This window comes from Anabrus simplex, chromosome 2 (assembly GCF_040414725.1).
Source record: "Anabrus simplex isolate iqAnaSimp1 chromosome 2, ASM4041472v1, whole genome shotgun sequence".
Taxonomy (NCBI): domain Eukaryota; kingdom Metazoa; phylum Arthropoda; class Insecta; order Orthoptera; family Tettigoniidae; genus Anabrus; species Anabrus simplex.
Genome location: NC_090266.1, coordinates 332080644 through 332104726, shown reverse-complemented (window position 1 = coordinate 332104726; position 24083 = coordinate 332080644). Strand labels below are relative to the sequence as shown.

Here is a 24083-nt window from a genome sequence, read left to right as displayed (position 1 = left end):
AAGGCATTTATGTTGACAATTGGGCTTCAGTGAGAATTGATGGTAGAATGAGTTCTTGGTTCAGGGTACTTACAGGGGTTAGAAAAGGCTGTAATCTTTCACCTTTGCTTAATGGCAGACTGTGCTGAAAGCCTGCAGTCTAATATCTGGGAACTTGAAAATACATGCAATGAGTATGGTATGAAAATTAGCCTTTCGAAGACTAAATTGATGTCTGTAGGTAAGATATTCAACAGAATTGAATGTCAGATTGGCGATACAAAGCTAGAACAGGTCGATAATTTCAAGTATTTAGGTTGTGTGTTCTCCCAGGATAGTAATATAGTAAGTGAGATTGAATCAAGGTGTAGTGAAGCTAATGCAGTGAGCTCACAGTTGCGATCAGCAGTATTCTGAAAGAAGAAAGTCAGCTCCCAGGCGAAACTATCTTTACATCGCTTTGTTCTCAGACCAACTTTGCTTTACGGGAGCGAAAGCTGGGTGGACTCAGGATATCTTATTCATAAGTTAGAAGTAACAGACATGAAAGTAGCAAGAATGATTGCTGGTACAAACAGGTGGGAACGATGGCAGGACGTACTCGGAATGAGGAGATAAAGGCTAATTTAGGAATGAACTCGATGGATGAAACTGTACGCATAAACCAGCTTCGGTTGTGGGGTCATGTGAGGCGAATGGAGGAGGATAGGTTACCTAGGAGAACAATGGACTCTGTAGATGGTAAGAGAAGTAGAGGGAGACCAAGACGACGATGGTTTGACTCAGTTTCTAACGATTTAAAGATAAGAGGTATAGAACTAAAATGAGGCCACAGCACTAGTTGCAAACAGAGGATTGTGGGGACATTTAGTAAATTCACAGAGGCTTGCAGACTGAATGCTGATAGGCATAACAGTCTTTAATGATAATGTATGTATGTATGTATGTATGTATGTATGTATGTATGTATGTATGTATGTATGAATGAATGAGGTGGATACAAAAACAAGAATTTGTAACCATTATAAGTGGTGTGTTCCGAGCTGTCTGCAGAGAGATGGCGTGGAATGACATTAGTAGACGAATAAGTTTGAGTGGCGTCTTTAAAAGTAGGAAAGAATACAATATGAAGATAAAGTTGGAATTGAAGAGGACAAATTGGGGCAAATATTCATTTATAGGAAGGGGAGTTAGGGATTGGAATAACTTACAAAGGGAGATGTTCAATAAATTTCCAATTTGTTTGAAATCATTTAAGAAAAGGCTAGGAAAACAACAGATAGGGAATCTGCCACCAGGGCGACTGTCCTAAATGCAGATCAGTATTGATTGTTTGACGATGGGATAGGAAAGGCCTAGGAATGGGAAGGAAGCAGCCATGGCCTTAATTAAGGTACAGCCCCAGCATTTTCCTGGTGTGAAAATGGGAAACCACGAAAACCATCTTCAGGGCTGCTGACAGTGGGGTTCCAACCCGCTATCTCCCAAATGCAAGTTCACAGCTGCGTGCCCCTAACTGCACAGCCAACTCGCCCCGTGGGTGAGGTGGTTTGATACTTGTCATCCACTTGTCTATATCAATCGTTTCTTATATGTTCTACATTAACACGAAATTTAAAAATTGACTTTGCTTGTGATAACACCTTAGACTCAAACCATCCCATATTTTTCACTTAGAAGTAGCTGGGATTGAGATCATTATTGAATGCATGTTTTCAATTATACTACAAAATGAAATTTTCCAACTATTAATAAAATTATAAAATTTAATGTACGGTACCAGAAACCAGTAATGGCACACATGAATTGTTGAAGTCCCAGATAGTACCCACTGTGAATGTGCAAGTCCCAGAAGCACTGTTTACACATTGGTACAGACTGAGGGACTGGTATTTGATGAAAGTCGAACATTATGGTTTCTCAATATAACGTCCATAAATCAACGTGTAAAATACAAAGATCTGTCGTCGCAATGAATGTTACAACTTGTCGACAGTAGTCAAAGTAACATCCAGTTTGAGGTGGAGACAATGACACTAGTAATACATGTAAACTTCACGATAAGTGGCCAGATGGCTCAGTGAAATTGTGTTCAATCCAGAAACCTGAGGCCAAAATTCCGAACCTCATCATAGTTAACAATTTTTCCACAGTTCACTTCACTTACAATCATTCAATTGTACTATGAGTGACACTAGAAATAACACTTTTGTTCCTCTTTCGATGTGCATTCGCCGGCCCCGTGGTGTAAGGGAAGCGTGCCTGCCTCTTACCCGGAGGCCCTGGGTTCGACTCCTGGCCAGGTCAGGGATTTTTACCTGGATCTGAGGACTGGTTCTAAGTCCACTCATCCTACATGATTACAATTGATGAGTTATCTGACGGTGAGATGGCGACCCCAATCTAGAAAACTAAGAATAACGGCCGAGAGGATTCGTCGTGCTGACCAGATATCTCGTCATCTGAGCAGCGGTCGCTTGGTAGGCCATGGCTCTTCGAGGCTGTTGGGCCAAAGATTTTTTTTTTTTGGGAGAGGGTTTCCATATGCATTTGCACAAGTCATGATGATGGTGATGATACTGGTGTATTGTTGTTGGATGCGCTAGCGAGTGGTCGGCTGTTCCAAGTGCTTAGCATTATCCCGGCAGAGTCGGGAATTTTAACCATCATTGGTTAATTTACCTGGTACGGGGGTTGCGAGTATGTGTTGTCTTCATCATCATTTCATCCTCATCATGATGTGCAAGGCACCTACCGGCGTCAAATCAAAGGACCTGCACAAGGCGAGCCAAACCCGTACTGGGATCTCCCGGCACTAAAAGCCACAGGCCAGTTCAGTAGTACTGACTGAAATTCAGTCACAACAACATGAAAGTGCCCTAATATGCAGTATCCATAATGACGAAATTTTCAGGCAATAAACCTAAAGATTTTGATCATGACCACTTGATAGGGTTGTGCCAATATCCAGCGCATAATAGCCGCAATTTAAAGCAATGAGTTTGCAAAATTTATTCGTGTAATTTTACATAACTTATCTGGTTACGACTTACATTTTATCATTAGAGAATCTGGAGTTTCAGATGAACAAATAGATTTAATTCCTCAAAACAAAGAGCACTGTATTTACTTCACAAAATTTGCCAAAGTAGATGAGAAGTATACTTTATAATTGTGATTTCTTGACTCGTTTTGCTTCATGGTGAGAATGTCTTGAAGAATGTTCTGTACCATTAAAAGTCTTTTTACAGCGCACTCATTTAAGCTTAAATTAGTGATGAAGACTATTTACATGTGCAACATATTTGGAAGCAGTTTCACATTTAAACGCTAGGAGAATACTCTGACTTATATTTGAAAACAGATGAACTCTTGCTAGCAGATGTGTCTGAAAATTTTTGCTCTCTTTGCAAGAAAACATATAGCCTTCATAAGTGTGTCAGTATTATACAGCACCTGGGTTAATTTGGGATGCCATATTAAGGTACATTCGAGTGAATTTGGAACTGCTAACAGATACTGACATGGTGCACTTCATAAAATCATCATCCCAAAGTGGATAAATTACATCAATCTAGTGGTCAGTATTCTGAGACGAATAATAGTCCGGCCCCACGGTGTAGGGGGCAACGTGTCCACCTGTCACCCGGCGGCCCCGGGTTTGATTCTCGGCCAGGTCAGGGGTTTTTAATTGTAAATAATTAATATCCCTGACCTGGGGACTGGGTTTTGTGTCGTCCTTAGCATTCCTTTCCTCACATTCAACACTTTAGACTTCCGCCATTTACATAATACACGCAGGTTCCTCACATATTGTGTAAGTAGGAGCAAAAGATCTTCACAGGTCGACGCCCCGAAAAAATAGCATTTAAAAAAAAAAAGGCAAATAATAAGTACACGCCAAACGATGACCCTAGTCAACTGTCTCGATATATTGTTAACTTGACACTAACAACTAATATGTGTGGGCTGTGAGTCAGACGTAAGTTACACTTCCAAGTTATGGCCATTTATGAAACCATCTACACATACAGAGGATGGCCAAATTAATACAATCAAGGTGAAAAAAGTTAATAAGTACAGTTCCTCAATAAAATACTCTTCATTAAACATAATTAATGCTAATATTATTCACTTAACAATATCTTGGGTATATTTGGAAGGAATTTTTCTGTTATTTGGTTTGTTGTGGTAGCACTGCAGTCAGCTGGTGCTTCATCTTGTGGATTATGAAAATCAGCCTCTTTAGCGTGAAGCATTTTACTGTAAATATTAAATGAATTAGTGTGGTTTTTTTGGAAGTTAAATGCATCTAATAAATTAGAGAATTATTCTCTTCTGAGTTTTATATAAAGGAAACATTAAACAGACATTGTATTTTCAGATTTTAGTGTGAAGTTGTGTCACAAACCAAAAGTGAGGTTATGGGTAAGGCAAGCGATTTATCTCCTTGGAAAATAGCACAAGAAAAGACATGCTCGCAGAGGGCCATACCACAAACACTGACTATACCCCAAAAAAAATTTTTTTTTTTGCTTCATGTCGCACCGACACAAATACGTCTTATGGCGAGGATGGGATAGGGAAGGCCTACGAGTGGGAAGGAAGCGCCCGTGGCCTTACTTAAGGTACAGCCCCAGCATTTGCCTGGTGTGAAAATGGGAAACCACAAAAACCATCTCCAGGGCTGCCGACAGTGGTATTCCAACCCGCTATCTCCCGGATGCAAAGCTCACAGATGCACGAGACTAAATGCATGGCCAACTTGCCCAGTCAAAAATATGTTGGCAGAATAATGCCGCAGTGGAGAGGCTTGCAGATAGCTGAGCCGCAGGTGCAATCTTATTGGATGGGTATCTGTTGAGAGACCAGACTAAGGAATGGTTGCAGCCTTTCGGTAGTTCCAAGGGCGGCAGTCTATATGATTGACTGAAAGCAACGAGAAACTACAGCCGTAACTACCTCCCGAGGACATGCAGCTCTCTCTGTATGAACGATGTACTGATGTTGGCTTCCTCCCAAGTAAAATATTCTGGAGGTAAACTAGTCCCCCATTCGGATCTCCAGGTGGGGATTACACGAGAGGGGGCAATCATCAGGAAGATGGATACTGACATTCTGCGAGTCAGAGCGTGGAATGTTAGAAGTTTGAATCGTTGTGGTAGGTTACAGAATCTGAAAAGGGAGATGGATATACTAAAGTTAGATATAGTTGGTATAAGTGAAGTATGTTGGCAGGAAGAACAGGATTTTTGGTCAGGCGACTACCGAATTATCAACACAAAATCAAACAGGGGAAATGCAAGAGTTGGTTTCATAATAAGAAAATAGGGCAGCGGGTAAGCTACTATGACCAGCATAGTGAAAGAATTATTGTCGTCAAGACAGACAACAAACCAATGCCCACCACAATAGTGCACGTCTATATGCCTACTAGTTCAGCGGATGATGAGGAAATCGAAAAAAATATATGAAGAGATAGATAGAAGATGTAATACAATATGTAAAAGGTGACGAGAATCTAATTGTGATGGGAGACTGGAATGCAGTGGTAGGCCAAGGAAGAGAAGGTAATACTGTACGAGAATTTGGACTGGGTCAAAGGATCGGTAGAGGAAGTCAGCTGGTTGAATTATGCACTGATCATAATTTAGTCCTTGCCAATACTTGGTTCAAACACCACAAACGATGGCTGTATATGTGGATGAGACCTGGAGACACTAGAAGGTATCAAATAGACATCATTATGATTAGTCAGAGATTCAGAAATCAGGTGTTAGATTGCAAAACTTTCTCAGGAGCAGACATGGACTCTGACCACAATTTGTTGGTCATGAAATGCCATCTGAAGCTGAAGAAATTGAAGAAAGGAAAGAATGCAAAAAGATGGTATCTAGACAAGTTGAAAGAATAGAGTGTGAGGGATTGTTTTAAGGAACATGCTGCACAAGGGCTAAATGAAAAGGCTGAAGGAAACACAATAGAGGAAGAGTGAATAGTCATGAAAAGTGAAGTCAGTGGGGCTGCAGAAGAAATGTTAGGAAGGAAGAAAAGATCTACTAAGAATTAGCAGATAACTCAGGAGATACTAGACCTCATTGATGAACGACGAAAATACAAGAATGCTAGAAATGAAGAGGGCAGAAAAGAATACAGGCGATTAAAGAATGAAGTGGATAGAAAGTGCAAGGTAGCTAAGGAAGAATGGCTGAAGGAGAAGTGCAAGAATGTTGAAGGTTGTATGGTCCTGGGAAAGGTAGATGCTGCATACAAGAAAATCAAGGAAACCTTTGGAGAAAGGAAATCTAGGTGTATGAATATTAAGAGCTCAGATGGAAAGCCACTTCTAGGGAAAGAAGACAAAGCAGAAAGATGGCAAGAGCATATCCAACAGTTGTATCAAGGCAAAGGTGTAGATAATTCAGTTCTGGAACATGAAGAGGCTGTTGATGCTGATGAAATGGGAGACCCAATTTTGAGGTCAGAGTTTGACGGAGCTGTGAGTGACCTAAATAGGAACAAGGCACCTGGAATTAATGACATTCCCTCTGAATTACTGCCCGCCTTAGGAGAAACCAGCATGGCAAGGTTATTCCATTTAGTGTGTAAGATGTATGAGACAGGAGAAGTCCCATCCGATTTTAGGCAGAATATTGTTATACATATTCCCAAGAAAGCTGGTGCTGACAAGTGTGAAAATTTTTTTTTTTTTGCTAGGGGCTTTACGTCGCACCGACACAGATAGGTCTTATGGCGACGATGGGATGGGAAAGGCCTAGGAGTTGGAAGGAAGCGGCCGTGGCCTTAATTAAGGTACAGCCCCAGCATTTGCCTGGTGTGAAAATGGGAAACCACGGAAAACCATTTTCAGGGCTGCCGATAGTGGGATTCGAACCTACTATCTCCCGGATGCAAGCTCACAGCCGCGCGCCTCTACGCGCACGGCCAACTCGCCCGGTAGTGTGAAAATTACTGCACTATTAGTTTAGTATCTCATGCCTGCAAAATTTTAACACTTATTATTTACAGAAGAATGGAAAAACAAGTTGAAGCTGAGTTGGGAGATCAATTTGGCTTCAGAAGAAATGTAGGAACATGTGAAGCAATCCTGACTTTACGTCTGATCTTAGAGGATCGAATCAAGAAGGACAGGCCCACGTATATGGCAATCATAGATCTAGAAAAAGCATTCGATAATGTTGATTGGTTGTTTGTTTGTTTGTTGTTTAAAGGGGCCTAACAAATGTTGATTGGACCAAGCTATTTAGGATTCTGAAGGTGACTGGGATCAGATACAGAGAACGAAGAATTATCTACAATCTGTATAAAAATCAGTCTGCAGTGATAAGAATCGAGGGCTTTGAAAGAGAAGCAGCAATCCAGAGAGGAGTAAGGCAAGGCTGCGGTTTGTCCCACCTCCTTTTCAATGTTTACATAGAACAGGCAGTAAAGGAAATCAAAGAGGAATTTGGAAAGGGAATCACAATCCAAGGAGAGGAAATCAAAACCTTGAGATTTGCCAATGATATTGTTATTTTATCTGAGACTGCAGAAGATCTCTCGGTTGTTGTTTTAAGGGCCCTAACATTGAAGGTCATCGGCCTGCATAAGATCTCGAGAAGCAGCTGAATGGTACGGACGAAGTCTTGGGTAAGGAGTGTAAGATGAAAATAAATAAGTCCAAAACAAAAGTAATGGAGTGTAGTCGAACGAAGGCAGGTGATGCAGTAAATATTAGATTAGGAAATGAAGTCTTAAAGGAAGTAGATGAATATTGTTACTTATGTAGTAAAATTACTAACGATGGCAGAAGTAAGGAAGACATAGAATGCAGACTGGTACAAGCAAGGAAGAGCTTTCTTAAGAAAAGAAATTTGCTTACTTCAAACATTGATAAAGGAATTAGAAAGATGTTTTTGAAGTCTTTCGTGTGGAGCATGGCATTGTATGGAAGTGAAACATGGACGATAACTAGCTCCGAAAAAAAGAGAATGGAAGCTTTTGAAATGTGGTGTTACAGAAGAATGCTGAAGGTGAGATGGATAGATCGAATCATGAATGAAGAGATGCTGAATCGAACTGGGGGGAGGAGATCGATTTGGCTAAATTTGACGAGAAGAAGAGAGAGAATGATAGGACACATCTTAAGACATCCAGGACTTCTTCAGTTGGTTTTTGAAGGAAGTGTAGTAGGTAAGAACGGTAGGGGTAGGCCAAGGTATGAATATGACAAGCAGATTAGAGCAGATGTAGGATGCAATAGTTACGTAGAAATGAAAAGGTTAGCACAGGATAAGGTGGCATGGAGAGCTGCATCAAACCAGTCTATGGACTGATGACTCAAACAGCAGCACAAAACAAGTAAAAATCCCTAAAATTGTATTGAAGAAGAAATCAAAGTTCAGGATTTGGGAATTGGAGGAGGATAAAAGAATGGCATTCCAAGATTGTATAACAAGGAAGTTGCCTAACATGGAAATACGAAGTGGAGAAGAAGAGTGGGACAATTTAAGACAGTCATTTGTGGAAGCAGCGTTTGAGGTATGCTGGAAAACAAAAGCAAAGTTTAAGGAAAAGGAGACACGGTGGTGGACAGACAAAATAATGAGAAATGAGAATAAGATAGAAAGGTTACATGTGGAATACAAAAGATTGAAACTACATGTTAAAGAGGAGTATCAAGGAAGAAAAGGAGAAATGTTGGGGAGAGTTTACCAACAAAACTGAGCAAGATAGTCGAGGAAATCAGAATCTATCATACAGAGTAATAAAATCAAAAGGAATAAATCAAGAAAAAATCAAGGCATTAGGGAGAGAAGATGGATCCCTAGTATATTACATGTTATAAATGACGAAAATGGTCTTCAGAAGGTGATGGCAAAATATTTTGAAAAACTTTATAATGGGGATGACCACTCGGAGGAAGAAGGAGATAAGAAAATGGAAATAATAGATGGAGAAAAAGAAGACAACCCAATAACATTGTTGGAACTTGAAAGGGCAGAGAAAACAATGACCAAAGGTAAAGCAAGTGGAAAAGACGAATTCAATGCTGATATGATTAAGGCAGCAGGAAGCATTGGACTACAGTTGTTATACAGAGCCCTCAATGCCATATGGAAGGATAAAAGGATACCTGAAGATTGGCAACAAGGAAGCATTGTACCACTGTTCATAAAAGGAAATGGAAAAAAAATGTGAAAATTATAGAGATACAACCCTATTATCACATGGGCTAAAAATAATGGAGAAAGTCATAGACAAAAAACTGAGGGATATAATAGAAACAGAGAGGAAGAACAATATGGCTTTAGACTGAATAGATCAACAACAGACTTGATATTTACAGTGCGAACGATAATGGAAGAACATCTGGAAAGGAACAAGGAAATCATATTCGTATTTTTGGATTTGGAAAAAGCTTACGATGCAGTTAAGAGAAAACATGTAAGGGAATGCCTACTGAAAAGGAATGTACCAAAATCATTAATTACGAAGATAAAAATGTTGTATCACGAGAGTAAAAGCAGTGTACAAGTTGGGAGTGGTGACTCTGAAACATTTTATACAAAAAAAGGTCTCAAGCAGAGAAGTGCACTGTCGCCATTATTGTTCATAATATTGATTGATGAAATAATCATAAAACGTGTAAAACAGAGTATCAGTCGTGATGAAGTGAAATCCTTGGTATTTGCAGATGATGTGGTGATTTGGGGAAAGAGAGAAAAGGAAGTACAAAGGAGACTGGACATTTGGAATGAAAATCTGAAGCAATTTGGAATGGTTATTAGTAAAAAGAAAACTGAACACATGCACTGTGGAAAAGAGAAAAAGAGAAGCCAAATGAACATTGACGGAAACGGTTAGAGAATGTAGAACAGTTTTTTTTTTTTGTTCTTTTGCTATTGGCTTTATGTCGCACCGACACAGATATGTCTTATGGCGACGATGAGACAGGAAAGGGCTAGGATTGGGAAGGAGGCGGCCGTGGCCTTAATTAAGGTACAGCCCCAGCATTTGCCTGGTGTGAAAATGGGAAACCACGGAAAACCATCTTCAGGGCTGCCGACAGTGGGATTCGAACCTACTATCTCCCGAATACTGGATACTGGCCGCACTTCAGCGACTGCAGCTATTGAGCTCGGTGTAGAACAGTTTACACATCTGGGTAGCATTATTAATGGAAGTAATGAAATCAACCCTGAAATTAATAACAGACTAAGTAAAGGTACAACATTTCATCATCAAGTCAGAGAGCTTTTATGGGATGACAAAGTATCCAAGAGAATGAAATTAACATTATATAAACAGTATTTCATACCAATTGTAACATACGGACTAGAAACGCTGGTAACTAATAAGAGACAAGATAGTAAGATCCAAGCAGTAGAAATGAAATTTTTAAGAACATCGGTTAAAAAGACAAGAGATAGAATTCAAAATATAAAAATCAGAGAAGAGTTAAATATAGAATCGTTAGTACAGAAGATACAGAAAGCGAGACTGAGATGGTTCGGACATGTAAAAGGATTGGGAAAGGAATGGGTAGCAAGAAGGCAATTGGAAAGGGAGTTAAGGGAAAGAGACCAGTTGGATGACTGAGAAGAAGGTGGATGGAACAGATTTGGAAGGACATTAGAGAAGCTGGATTGCATGTCGCAGAAGTAATGGAACAGGAGAAGTGGATGGACAGAAAGGAGTGGAGGAAGCTTGTTAACCACACCCGGGTGGCTGGAGTGGGACATTGATGATGATGATGATGATAATGATGATGTGTTCAACGAAGTGTCAAAACACCCAACCTGTGTGATGGTTTAGGGAATGATGTCAGTGTGGGGCCCTGGAGATAATTATATTGTAGAGGGAACTATGAATCAGTTTCAGTACCTTAGGGTACTGAAAGAAGTACTACTGCTAAAAACAAATAGCTTGTTTCCAAATGTGGAATTTGTCATGATGCAGGATAGAGCTCCCTGTCACACGGCAAACGGCAAAGTCAGTGTTGAATTATTTGGCTTAGAAGGAGGTCAATGTTCTCCCCTGGCCAGGGAACTCACCGGATCTTAACCCTATTGAAAATCTCTGGGCTATAATTAAGATGAAACTGAAGAAGAGCAACATCACTACCAAGCAAGCCTTAATGGAGCGACTTACCGAGATCTGGCATCACGACCCAGAAATAAGAACAAATTTTGTAAATTTGGTAAATAGTATGCCTCAAAGACTCCAGCCTGTTATTAAACACAAAGGAATGCATATCAAGTACTGATATTTGTGTAGGATTAATTAATTATGTCATTTTATGCAAATAAGGACTGATGAGTTGCAAAACTGACTTCTAACAATTCGGCCACCCTCTGTAGGCAACACAGCTATGACAGCAGACAATGTAAGTTCACTTTTCCACGTAGTCCCCAAGACACTGTAAACATTTCTCGGAACATCAACCAATTTTCTATTCCGGATGCGTAGAAATCACCTATAGCACTATTAACCACCTGGGGACAGCAGCATTCACCTCCACATCGTTTCGGAATCGTCGCCCGACATCCTTTTTCAGTTCACAGATTACTTGACAATTCTATGGCGCTAAGTCTGAACTGTATGGAGGATGTTGCCATACCTCCCAGTTCAATTACTGCAGCAGTTCGGACTTTGGCGAGCCATGTGAGATGTTGTGTTATCGTGCGACAAAATCACACCGGCACTCAATTTCCCACGCCGCTTTTCTTTAATTGCCTCATGCAACCGGTAAGTTTGACAATACGAAGCAGAGTCGATTGTCACACCTTTCAGCATAAATTCCACGTGCATCACACCCTCCATGTCAGAGAACAATGCTACCATTACCTTTCCTGCAGAAGGTTGAACCTTGGCCATCTTTTATGGTGATGATGTACTGTGCACCCGTTCCATCGATGTTCTCTTTGCTTCGGAGTGAAATGGTGGACCCACGTTTCATCCCCTGTGATAATTCACTGGAGAAACTCATTGCCCTCCACAGAATACCGTTGCAAAAATGCCAGTGACGATTGGAAAAGCTGTCCCTTGTGAACATTAGTGAGCAGACATGGGACCCATCTTTGACATAGTTTACGAAATCGAAGGTGCTGGTCGAACAATGGAAAACACACTGCTGTATGGAATGTTCAGTATGCTGGCAATTTCCTGCAGTGTTGTGGGCCGATTCTCTATAATGGTCCCATCTTCACAGTCAACAATTGCAACGGTACTGGACGTTGCGGGCCTGCCTTCGCGACATTCATCTGTGGGAACCTTGCGTCTGGCCTCAAATTTCTTACACCACTTTACAATACCTGGGAGAGAAATTGCACGCTCACGATACACAGCAGTGATTTAACGATGAATATCCGTGCAACTGAGCCGCTTAGCCCATAGAAATCTGATCGTTGCACGCACCTTCAATTTGGAATGAACATCCAGTTGACTCGCCATTGAGCGTAGCCCGCTCTGAACACACAACACGACGGGACACCACACCAACCTTAATACTGAATGAATGTGTTACTGTAGCTTGCTCCACATTGGCCACAACACACAGCGTGCTCTCGTGGCGAACTAATGTAACTATTTGATTCGCCCTCGTAGCTTCTGCTGGCTGTCTTACTGTGAGATTAAAATTTAACAGCTGAACACCCTCAGCGATGAAGTTGTTAAAGGGTACATTTTTGAAGTCGACTTACATTATCCTAAACATTCACACACTTCTCATAACGACTTACCTTTTTGTCTTGAAAACATGAAGTTTACATCTACAACAAACATGCTCATTGCTAATGTGTATGATAAATTTAAGTATGTGATTCATCATCGAAATTTAAAACAGTGCTTGCAGAATGGTCTGGGGTTCATCGTGTACAAAAATTCCACCACTCACCGTGGCTAAAACCATACACTGACCTCAATAATAATTTAAGGATGCATGATGCTAACGACTTTGAGAAAGATTTTTATAAGCTCATGAATAACAGTGTGTTTGGTACAACAATGGAATATCTTGACAAACGGGTTGATGAAAAATTAATTATGAACTGGAAGAATATTGGAAATACATATGGTGCTATTAATTTAATAAGCAAGCCTGATTTCCATAACTGTACAATACTATATGAAAATTTAGTAATTATACACATGCATCATGTGATGACAGTGATAACATTTATTGACATTGAGAAGGCTTATGACTGTGTGCCCAGACAGTTGGTATGGGACACATTAAGGAAAAGACAAGTTAATAGACTGGAAGTGCAAATGATAAAAGCTATGTACAAAAAATTGTGTTAGTAGTGTGAAGACTAGTATAGGAAAAACAAAATGGTCTCTAACAGGGAAGTATACTATCCTCCATACTATTCATCATAGTCATGGATGAAATTCATAAGAACATTAAACAGAGATTGGAAAGACAGGCAATAAAAGCCATGTTGTTTGCAGATGTTATAGTGATATGGGGTGAGGATGAAACAGAAGTACAAGAACAAGTAGATGCAAGGAATCAAGAGATAGAAAAATTTGGGATGAAAGCAAGCACAGAGAAAAGTAAAACAATAGTGGTGACAAGGGGAAGGAAGGAAGGAAGGAAGGAAGGAAGGAAGGAAGGAAGGAAGAGGAAAGGTAAAACTGAATGGTAAAATTCTGGAAGTGGTTATAAGTTTCAAGTACTTGGGAAGTGTGATCACAGAAGATGGAAAGATGACCAAGGAAATTGGAAAACGAATACAACAAGCAAACAGCTTCTACCAGAGTGTAAGGGGTATTTTGTGGAACCACGATGCCCTGAAGAAATGTAAGAAAGTAGTATGTTCAACCTATTATGAACCTATGCTAACCTATGCAGCCGGATCGTGGACTACAACAAAACGAGAGGAGAGTAGAATACAGGTAGCAGAGATGAAATTCCTAAGAGATATCAAGGGCAAGACCAGAAAGGATAGAATTAGAAATGAAGAGATAAGGAAAAGGACAGGGATCTTGAAACTTCAAGACAGGATAGAAACAACAAAGGTAAAGTGGTATGGACATATGATGGGAATGGGAGAAGAGAGTGTGCCAACGAAGCTTTTTCAGAGAAGTTAACAGGAAAGAGACCACGAGGAAGACCCTGAAAAAGGTGGACAGATTCAGTGTGGGAGTGCATAGAGAAGAGGGGGGGAAAACCACAAGATGTATTTAAAAAAGGAGGAGAGTGGTGGAGAGACAGGCAGCAATGGAGGTCCTTGATTCACAACCCTACCCGGGAAGCTGGAAACGAGAAATGAAGATGAAGACACATGCATCATGTTAAAGTCAAGTACGACAAACCTAACTGTGTTGACTTTGTAGTACTTGAACTGGCTAAAATACTCATGTATGAATCCCACTACGAATTTATGCTAAAGTATTACGCTGATAATATTAAATTATTATATACCTATACTGATTCTTTTAATTACCAGATGAAGACTTATGACTATTATGATATTACACCTGACTAAGATTGGTTTGATACTAGTAACTATGCAGGAAACAATGCTTATAATCTTCCATTAGGTTACAAAAAAGTTATAACCAAAACGAAAAATGAATGAACTGGTAATATTATGGATACATTTGTAAGCAGTAAATCTGAAACTTATTGCATTCTAACTCTAAATGATCTAGACATAAAAAAATTGAAAGGTATTTTTTTTAAAGTTGTTATGAATGAATTAAGTGTAGAAAATTATGAAAACTGTATACATAATCATCCACAAATTTTACATAAGCAAATGGCTGTCATTAAAAGTAAAAAGCATCCATTGCATTAACAATTGATTAATAAAATAGCTATCAATCAGTCACTACCATACTGATCTGCATTTAGGACAGTCACCCAGGTAGCAGATTCCCTATCTAGTGTTTTCCTAGCCTTTTCTTAAATGATTGTACAGAAATTGGAAATTTATTGAACATCTCCCTTGGTAAATTATTCCAATTCCTAACTCCCCTTCCTATAACTGAATATTTTCCTCAATTTGTCCTCTTGAATTTCAACTTTATCTTCATACTGCAATCTTTCCTACTTTTATTTTTAATTTTTTTTTTTTTTTTTTTTGCTATTTGCTTTACGTCGCACCGACACATATGTCTTATGGCGACAACAGTGGGGTTCGAACCCACTATCTCCCGATTACTGGGTACTGGCCGCACTTAAGCGACTGCAGCTATCAAGCTCAGTTTTCCTACTTTCAAAGAAACCACTCAAACTTATTCGTCTACTGATGTCATTCCACGCCTTCTCTCCAATGACAGCTTGGAACATACCACTCATTACATGTAACTATTCTCATGTTTAGACCCGTATTGAAATTTGCTATATTTTGCATAGAAATATTTGCATACAAATTTTGTATTCAATTGTATTGAATAGGTGGAATAGAAAAATAAAAAATAAAAATTTGTATGCAAAACATACCACTTAGGGCCGGTTCTACCACCTACTGGTAAAGTAGCGCGTAATTTGCCCTCCGCGTAAAAGGATGTTTCCGTCCGACCACTCCCAGGTAGCGCTATCGGCAGCATAAATCGTCGTTACCCGGCGCGTAATTTCTCGGCCACTTCGAGGGCCCGATAAGACTTTACCTGCCGGGCAAGTTCTGAGAGCTGAACATTATTAGCTGTATTTCTGGTGATATGCAACTCAAATTAGCTTAGTATACTGAAAAAAGCAGTATACTGTAACAGTGATCGATATTGTATTGCAGGATTTTGAACATTAATGCTTCCCTTTAGTTGCAACGGTCACACCAGCCTCTCGCATCGGTAGAGCAGGGAACACATTTTATACGTCAAGCTTTCGTAAAGAAACTCTAAAAGGATGTAAAATCAAAATCTATTTGGAAATCATTTCAAATGGGCTTTAATTTTCTACTTTTTCAGTTTTCGGACACGAGATATATATTACTGTATGTATCCTACCTAACCCAAGCGTTTTCGTAGCGTAGTGGTCAACACGTACGCTTCGTAATACGAAGTGTGGAGTTTCGAGTCTCTATTATGACGAATCTTTTTTATTTCCATTATTAGCGTTGTGTTAATCTGTATGCCTATTTTCATACGTTCTTATCACAATATTATGTCTACTAGGAAAATTGCTTTATATGTATGCTACCTATAGCAAGTGATGTTATGATTAATAGCATATAGGACTGTCGCCCAGGTAGCAGATTCCCTATTAGTTGTTTACATAGGCTTGTAAATTATTTCGAAGAAATTGGAAACTATTCCATTCCCGAATTCCTCTTCCTATGAATGGATATTTATCCCGATTAGTTCTTTACATTTACAGTACCTTCCAACTTTATCTTCATAAAGTTAAAAATTAAAATGAAATGCTTTATCAATAAATGGAAGCATGTGGAACTAACGAGGTCACAGAACTAGTTGCAAATAGAGCATCGCGGAGATACTTAATCAATTCACAGAAGCCTGCAGATAGAATGCTCAAAGGTAATAAGTCCGTAAAGAAGATGTGTGTATATACGTATATGGAAGCGCGTAAAAGAGAGTTAAGAACAACGGCAGGGAACGAAAATACACTTTAAAATGTAAATTAGAAATACGATGAAAACCTGCGTACCTTCTATTACGGAGCGAGCGACTTGACCAGTCTACTACGAGAATACCTTTCAAAAACGCTGCCTTGCATGGCAGGTTATAACTGGCGTAAGAAAATGCAATCTCGAGATTTTAATCCCAATTAGGTATTGATATTGAAGATCATAGATTAAAATCACGAAAGCCTGACATGAATCGTTGTCCATAACTCTTAAGACTCCCCTTATTAGGCTTTTTGGTGATAATCAGCAGACGCAAGCGCAGGGAAATAAGACAATCGAAATGGGTTTCATGCATCTGACGATAGATAGCACCACACTCGAAAGCGAGAAATCGCTGAAAATCAGTCTAGCCAACTTCGTATATCGGTGTCTAGCTCCGGGTAGCTACCTAGCGCTTACGCGGAGGTGGTTGGACGCAAGCCAAAGTACCAGCCGATTTACACCTCCAGGTAGTTTACCTCCCGGGCAGCTGCCAGCCACTTTACCAGCAGATGGTAGAACCGGCCCTTAGTCGAGCAGCTCGTCTCCTTTCTCCCAAGTCTTCCCAGCCCAATATTTGCAACATTTTTGTAACGCTACTCATTTGTCGGAAATCACCCAGAACAAATTGAGCTGCTTTTCTTTGGATTTTTTCCAGTTCTTGAATCAAGTAATCCTGGTGAGGGTCCCATACACTGGAACCATACTATATTTGGGGTCTTACCAGAGACTTATATGCCCTCTCCTTTACATCCTTACTACAACCCCTAAATACCCTCATAACCATGTGCAGAGATCTGTACCCTTAAGTTGAACATACAAGTGACAATGTTAACATGACCTTAGTTATTACAAGATATTAGGATCATTCCATATTGAAGGTTTTCACTTTACAAAAGTAAAATTAAGTGTATCCTCCCAATTAAATAAAACGTCGTATTCACATGGACTCACACACAAAATGCTGTCAACTGTATACACTGTTTTATTTACAAATATATACACACTGATAGTTGCACATCAAATGAAACACCATCTTGAACTCAATCGACAACGGAATACTTGACAAGATCACATGTGGTACCAGCACAACATAACCACTTCAACGGTAAAACCACAACGCGAGTTCACATACCTAACTCGACTACCGAATCTCATTCAGAACTCAACTTGCAACCAAGACTGTACTTTTATATACCTTGCCCGGTGTGAAAATGGGAAACCACGGAAAACCATCTTCAGGGCTGCCGACAGTGGGGTTCAAACCCAATATCTATGCCAATAAGGACAATTATCTATCCATCCATCTATCTATCTCCCAAATACAAGCTGAAAGCTGTGCACCCCTAACTGCACGGGCAACACGCTCGGTAAGAAAACAAGTGTAATTCTACAAATTGAATTGGAATATTTCTTTTGTTAAAATATTATGAACTACAACTTGAAGAATATACTCTAATGTCATCTTAAGATCACATGTCCTTCAGTTATACATTCAAAAACATAGTCAAAAAATTACTAGTTGCACTCACCGTTCACTGTTAGCTAAATCCCGAAAGTCTTGCACTGTCATTGATTTCTTCTGTACGTTGATCTGAGTATATAACCCAGGCTTGCCATCCACAACTTGGCAAATGGGGTTGGGGATGGACATGTTAATTTCGTCTATGTTATAGCCCTCTTTTCGAGGTTTCCACTCCGGTGGGGGTATAACCTGAAAAATTACCACAAAAAAAGTTAAGCATGTTATTTTATATGTCACTTGAATAATGGATAGAAATACAAACAATAAAAAACAAACTGAATAACTGATTATGAATAATCACAAATATTAAAAGGAGAAACTATGGTGATTAAATATTTAAGGAAAGAAAAAGCCAATTAGAACTCCAACAACAAGACATCAAATTGTAGAGGTACTACACTAAAAGTTAAGGTAGCTAAAAAAGTTCATCAGAAATTTGCAATGATTTCAGGGATGAAAGGAAGAAAGAAGTGCAAGGGGAAGTGCAAAATGACTCCTGGTGGTGCCCTTCCGTCAATTCCTTTAAGTTTCAGCTTTGCAACCATACTTCCCCCTGAACCCAAAAGCTTTGGTTTCCCGGGAGCTGCCCGCCGAGTCATCGGAGGAACTTCGGCGGATCGCTAGCTGGCATCGTTTATGGTTAGAACTAGGGCGGTATCTGATCGCCTTCGAACCTCTAACTTTCGTTCTTGATTAATGAAAACATACTTGGCAAATGCTTTCACTTCGGTCCGTCTTGCGACGATCCAAGAATTTCACCTCTAACGTCGCAATACGAATGCCCCCGCCTGTCCCTATTAATCATTACCTCGGGTTCCGAAAACCAACAAAATAGAACCGAGGTCCTATTCCATTATTCCATGCACACAGTATTCAGGCGCAGCCAGCCTGCTTTAAGCACTTTAATTTGTTCAAAGTAAACGTGCCGGCCCACCTCGACACTCAATGAAGAGCACCGCGGTAGGATATCATCGGGGTCCGCCTACGGCGCTGTTTCAAGATATTATTATTATTATTATTATTATCATAATCATACAAGTAGTATTAGAAAAAAACGTAGTCAGTTTAATGTTGAAGTTTTATCTTAGCTTCAATTTCTGCCATCACAAAAAAAATGAATATAGGCATTTTCAGAGTATAATCTGGTTTTATCAGTTCCCTTCAAGCAGTACAGCCAGGCTGGGATAAATATAGCCCGCCTACAGTTTACTTTATTTTTCCACCTCTGACCACGATCCTGTTGCAGTCCAGGTACATCCACCAGCATCTGTGTAAAGTAAGCAAACTCGTGTCCTCACCCCGATGTGATGCAGCTCTTTTCAGGCACACCCCCAATGGAGGTGAGCTGCATGTACCATTTCAACCGCATACCAGCCCTCCTACCATTCTTAAATTTCTGGCAGTACCGGAAATCGAACCCGAGCCCCCTAGAACGGCAGCTAATAACACTAACAGTTATGCTACAGATACTCCTTGACATATATTCTGTTTCTTTTACACTTCCAAAATTTGTTATGGCTCTCTTTCATGATTCATCCATTTAATTTTTTGCTAGGGGCTTTACGTCGCACCAACACAGATAGGTCTTATGGCGACGATGGGATAGGAAAGGCCTAGGAGTTGGAAGGAAGCGGCCGTGGCCTTAATTAAGGTACAGCCCCAGCATTTGCCTGGTGTGAAAATGGGAAACCACGGAAAACCATTTTCAGGGCTGCCGATAGTGGGATTCGAACCTACTATCTCCCGGATGCAAGCTCACAGCCACGCGCCTCTACGCGCACTGCCAACTCGCCCGGTAATTCATCCATTTAAAAGACTGCAACTATATCAGTCTTATTTTCTTGTAACACTCAACTTTTCTACCTTTATTCTATACTGTTTCTCGTCATTGTTTACTTTCACTGTGCTTTGTGTCATATGCCACAGAATTTCTCTTTCTACAGCCAGTATTTAATTTGTATTCTTCCTCGTTATTTCCCGTGCCTAAGTTGCATACATCACAACAGACAGGTAGCCTTTATACACTATTTTTGTCTATACTGGTACATCAATGCTCAAAACTGTTCTTGAACCACCTCCTAATTCTTTCTCCAAAACACAGTATCAGTAACAGCTGCTTTTGCTTGCCCTCCAATCAGTCATTGCAATTCTCTCTCTCTCTCTCTCTCTCTCTGTTTTGCTCATGATTGAATATCGTGACCTCATACATGTTGTGTGTCAATCTGTTCTGGACATGAACTGCTGCTTACACTGTCGTCAAATTTCCTACCTCCCGCATGATCTTCCTCAATGGCATCTGGGTGACCTCCACCTGATCTACCAATCTGTTTGGTGCTCGTCCTCCCAACTATAAATAGTTAAAAGTGACAGTACGGTACCTTTCCTATCTAATTTTATACAGCATATAAATGTCTATTTAGCAGTGCATTGTATGTAATTTGATCACATATTAGTCTTACTTCTATTTATGGTCATGTACTTCAGCAATATTTTACGCGCAATAATTATCATGTAATTCCAACTGAATTTAAGTGTTTGAGATTTTTAAAAATACATTTTTCAGAATTTTCTAGATTGTAAATTTAGGGTCCATGAATATTGTCATTAGCCCAAATTTAACATTAATGTGAGAAAGGTCTCCATCTTGCTAACCATTTGGCACCCAACGCTGCACAATAAAAGTAACTTCCAATCAGTATGCTCTTACTAGGATAAGCTGTAGCTTTAAAGGGATGGATGTGGTTTGACAGTAATATAACTGAATTCAAAAGAACTCAAATAATTTAAAACCAGGATTAAGATGACTGTACCAGGACTTCCAGTATTAGCCCAACAATAACCAACCCAGACTGAGAAAAATCTAAAGGAAAACCACTATGAAGTTGGCCAATGTCATCACCAACATGGGAACCACAAAATCCTTGCAGTTCAAACTTACCAAATTGTCTGCTGGAGCAAATACAGTCTGCTTGATATTTACTTTACAACAGTTACAATAATATTAAGTTTTATGTCCCATTAACTTACTAATACAATTTTTGAGAGACAGCAAGGTACTGACATTTTGTCCTGCAGGAGTACATTTATGCACCAGTAAATCTACAGACACAAGGCTGGTGTATTTCTAACACCTTCAAGTACCACAAGACTAAGCTTGGGACAAACTTGGGATCAGAAGGCTTGAACAATTCTGTCAGAACAACTCAACCTGGCACTTACTTTACAGAAAGAATTTGGGGACTGATAATACAACTATTTCTCCCCTTCAAACAAATATCACCACTACTATTTGAGATATTTCAGCTGAATGTACATGGAATGTGGTCAAAAATTGTATCATGAACTTTTAAGGAAAGATTGATTGAACCATTTATCATATAGTGGACAAAGCACCCATTCCATCAAGGAATCATTCAGTTGTTGTTGTAAGACATCTACATTGTAATATACCAAATAAGAAAGTAGGTAATCTTACACTCTTTAACTTTCTTGCAATGACCTATGCAAGATATTGTTGCCTCCCATATGGGAATGGAGTGGGTCGAGTGAAAATGCAACTTTTTCCCCCACAATTTATTGCGGCCTATATTAACAACAGCTACCTATTACCTCATTTAGGAATTCTGTAAAATTTCATCATTAGTTTTTTTCTCTTGCAAGTGCTTTACATTGCACCGACACAGATAGGTCTTATGGCGATGATGGGACAGGGAAGGGATGGGAGTGGGAAGGAAGCAGCCCACTACCTCCCGAATACTAGCCCCACTTAAGCAGCTATCGAGATCGGTACTAGTCATCTTCAGGTAGTGCATCTCTCTAGAGAGAAAAACTGTTGGGTATTTTTGTCTTGAACTCAGGTAAGTCACGTCTCGATTTCAGACAATTTCTACTAAAGCCTTGCCTTTTCCCCAGAAAGTCATAGAAGCTTCCGTTACCAATCTTACATGTCATTCCACTGACTACAAATGACAAGGAAACTCAGCGATGTCCACCGTAACTCCTGTTTTAATAGTTTCTATCAGTTTTGTTCATAGCAATGTTTCTTACATGATAGTGCATGCACATAAATTTCTGTGAACTTAATTAAATTGAAATATTCTCCAGCATTAAAATCTACCCCTGGAACCTTAAACTTTTGTATCTTTGCAGGATAAGCATTTTTCTTAACTTCCAAAATTCAGAGTAAAGCCAGTTATCCGTTAACAAACAAGATGGTTTCATAACGTGAGAAGTAAAACAGTTTTTCTGAATCGTCTCCTCAGAAAGATAAAATGACGAAAGGAGTTGCCTTAGTTTCGAACTATGTTGGAGCGTATACTTTCCATCACATTTTCCACCAAAATTATAAATAATTCTGAGGATTTGTAGATGATTAATACAATATGATAAGGTTAGCCATCTAGTGTTCTGTTTTCCCCAGTTCTCAATTTACCAGATCTACTGGTAAATTACTTTCAGAAACAGCACAGCAAATTTTATATGGGTATTTCCGATCAGAGCTCAAGTCACTGTGAATGGAATAGAACAGAATATATTTGTCACCTACAGGATGTCCAAATTACAGATGATGTCATAGCAAACTAAATAATAATTTAAACAATATACCTAGTCTAGTCATAAATACTGTTACAACTTAAAAAGTTAAAAATGTAAATATTATGAGAAGTATTTTAATTTGTTGTATGTTGTTCCTACAGGCACTCTTTACACAAATCACCAATCACTTTTCGAAATGGTCACCTTTGGCACTTATACAGGCTCTGAGTCTTTGTGGCCACTCGTCTATGGCAGAACGGAGGACATCCAGGGGGAAATCCGCCACTGCTGACAAGAAACAACACTTTAAACTTCCAATGGTGGGGTGTCTCTTCTTGCAGACGATGCCCTCAAGCACTGACCACAGTCGGTAGTCCAAAGGGTTCAGGTCCGGACTGCTACTGGCCCAATCCTCAGTTGAAATGAAGTTGGGGGCATGGCGCTGAAGCAACCCTTGAGTTGACCTAGCCTTGTGGGCTGCAGCAGAATCCTGCTGGAAAGTCCAGGGTTGGTTTTGAAACAATGTGCCACTTATGTTCTTCATGAGACCAGTGGAATACAGGTAAACCCCATTATACGCAAATTCGTTATCCGCGATTTCGCATATACGCGATTTTGGTTTTAAGATTAGTGCAGTCGTCTGTTCACAGTGCGTGGAAGCTGATATAAAGGCGGATACAGAAATGCGTGACGAACTCTCTAACCTACAATACGCGCGCGCTAAAGTTAAACGGGGCAAGCGCATCTCTACGCGCATCTTCTGTCGTATTTGTCGAGTGAATCGTCAGTTCCGGTCAGTAGAGCTCAAGTTTCACTTGAGAGGTCTCGTATTTAAAATGCCGGGTAAAGGGAAAGAAAGTGTCAAAGGAAAGAAGAAACAAAGAAACAAAATTGGTTTTCGATCGCTATGAGAAAGGTGAGCGTATTGTTGACATTCAGCGTGCTTTGGGGCTCAGTGAATCCACTATGAGAAGTATTCAAGACAATGCAGAATCAATTCGAAAACTGCTCAATCTTCAACTAACTTAAGTGCGATTAGAGTGACGAAAACTCGCTCGGAAGGGATGGAAAGAATGGATTGGATTGAGCATTACAACCAACAAAACATGTCTCTCTCTGGAGCTGCCCTGCAGATTTTAATTTAATATTGTGTGTTTCAGTGTTAAATTTGTAAGTCTATAAAGTTTGCATTTTAATGCGTTTCAGAAACACGACAATGGTTATTTTTTTGTAAAAATACTAATAATCTCTCCTATTTTTAACTTCACGTGTGTGTAAACGGAAACCTAATCCTAAATTTTACATATGAAATGACTCTCGATTTACGCGAATTCGGTATGCGCGGCAATTTCGCGGAACGTAAGTATCGCGTATAACGAGATCTAGCTGTATGTCTCTTTCAAAGAAACATTTACAAGGTTGTGTAAAATATCATCTTGGATATGACCTGTGGAATATGTCCCTTT

General features: G+C 39.7%; 1 protein-coding gene across 11 annotated transcripts in view; it reads right to left on the bottom strand.

Annotated features, from left to right (window-relative positions):
- LOC136864113 (uncharacterized) overlaps window positions 1–24083 on the bottom strand; it is a 929406-nt gene that overhangs the window by 871957 nt on the left and 33366 nt on the right. For all 11 annotated transcript variants that reach the window (XR_010859273.2, XR_010859274.2, XM_067140697.2 and 8 more), the window contains exon 3: window positions 18089–18270. Coding sequence is in view for 9 of the 11 variants with exons in the window: in XM_067140697.2 (XP_066996798.2) it covers window positions 18089–18270 (182 nt within the window). In the remaining 2 variants the exon portion in view is untranslated. The remainder of the gene's footprint in view (window positions 1–18088; window positions 18271–24083) is intronic.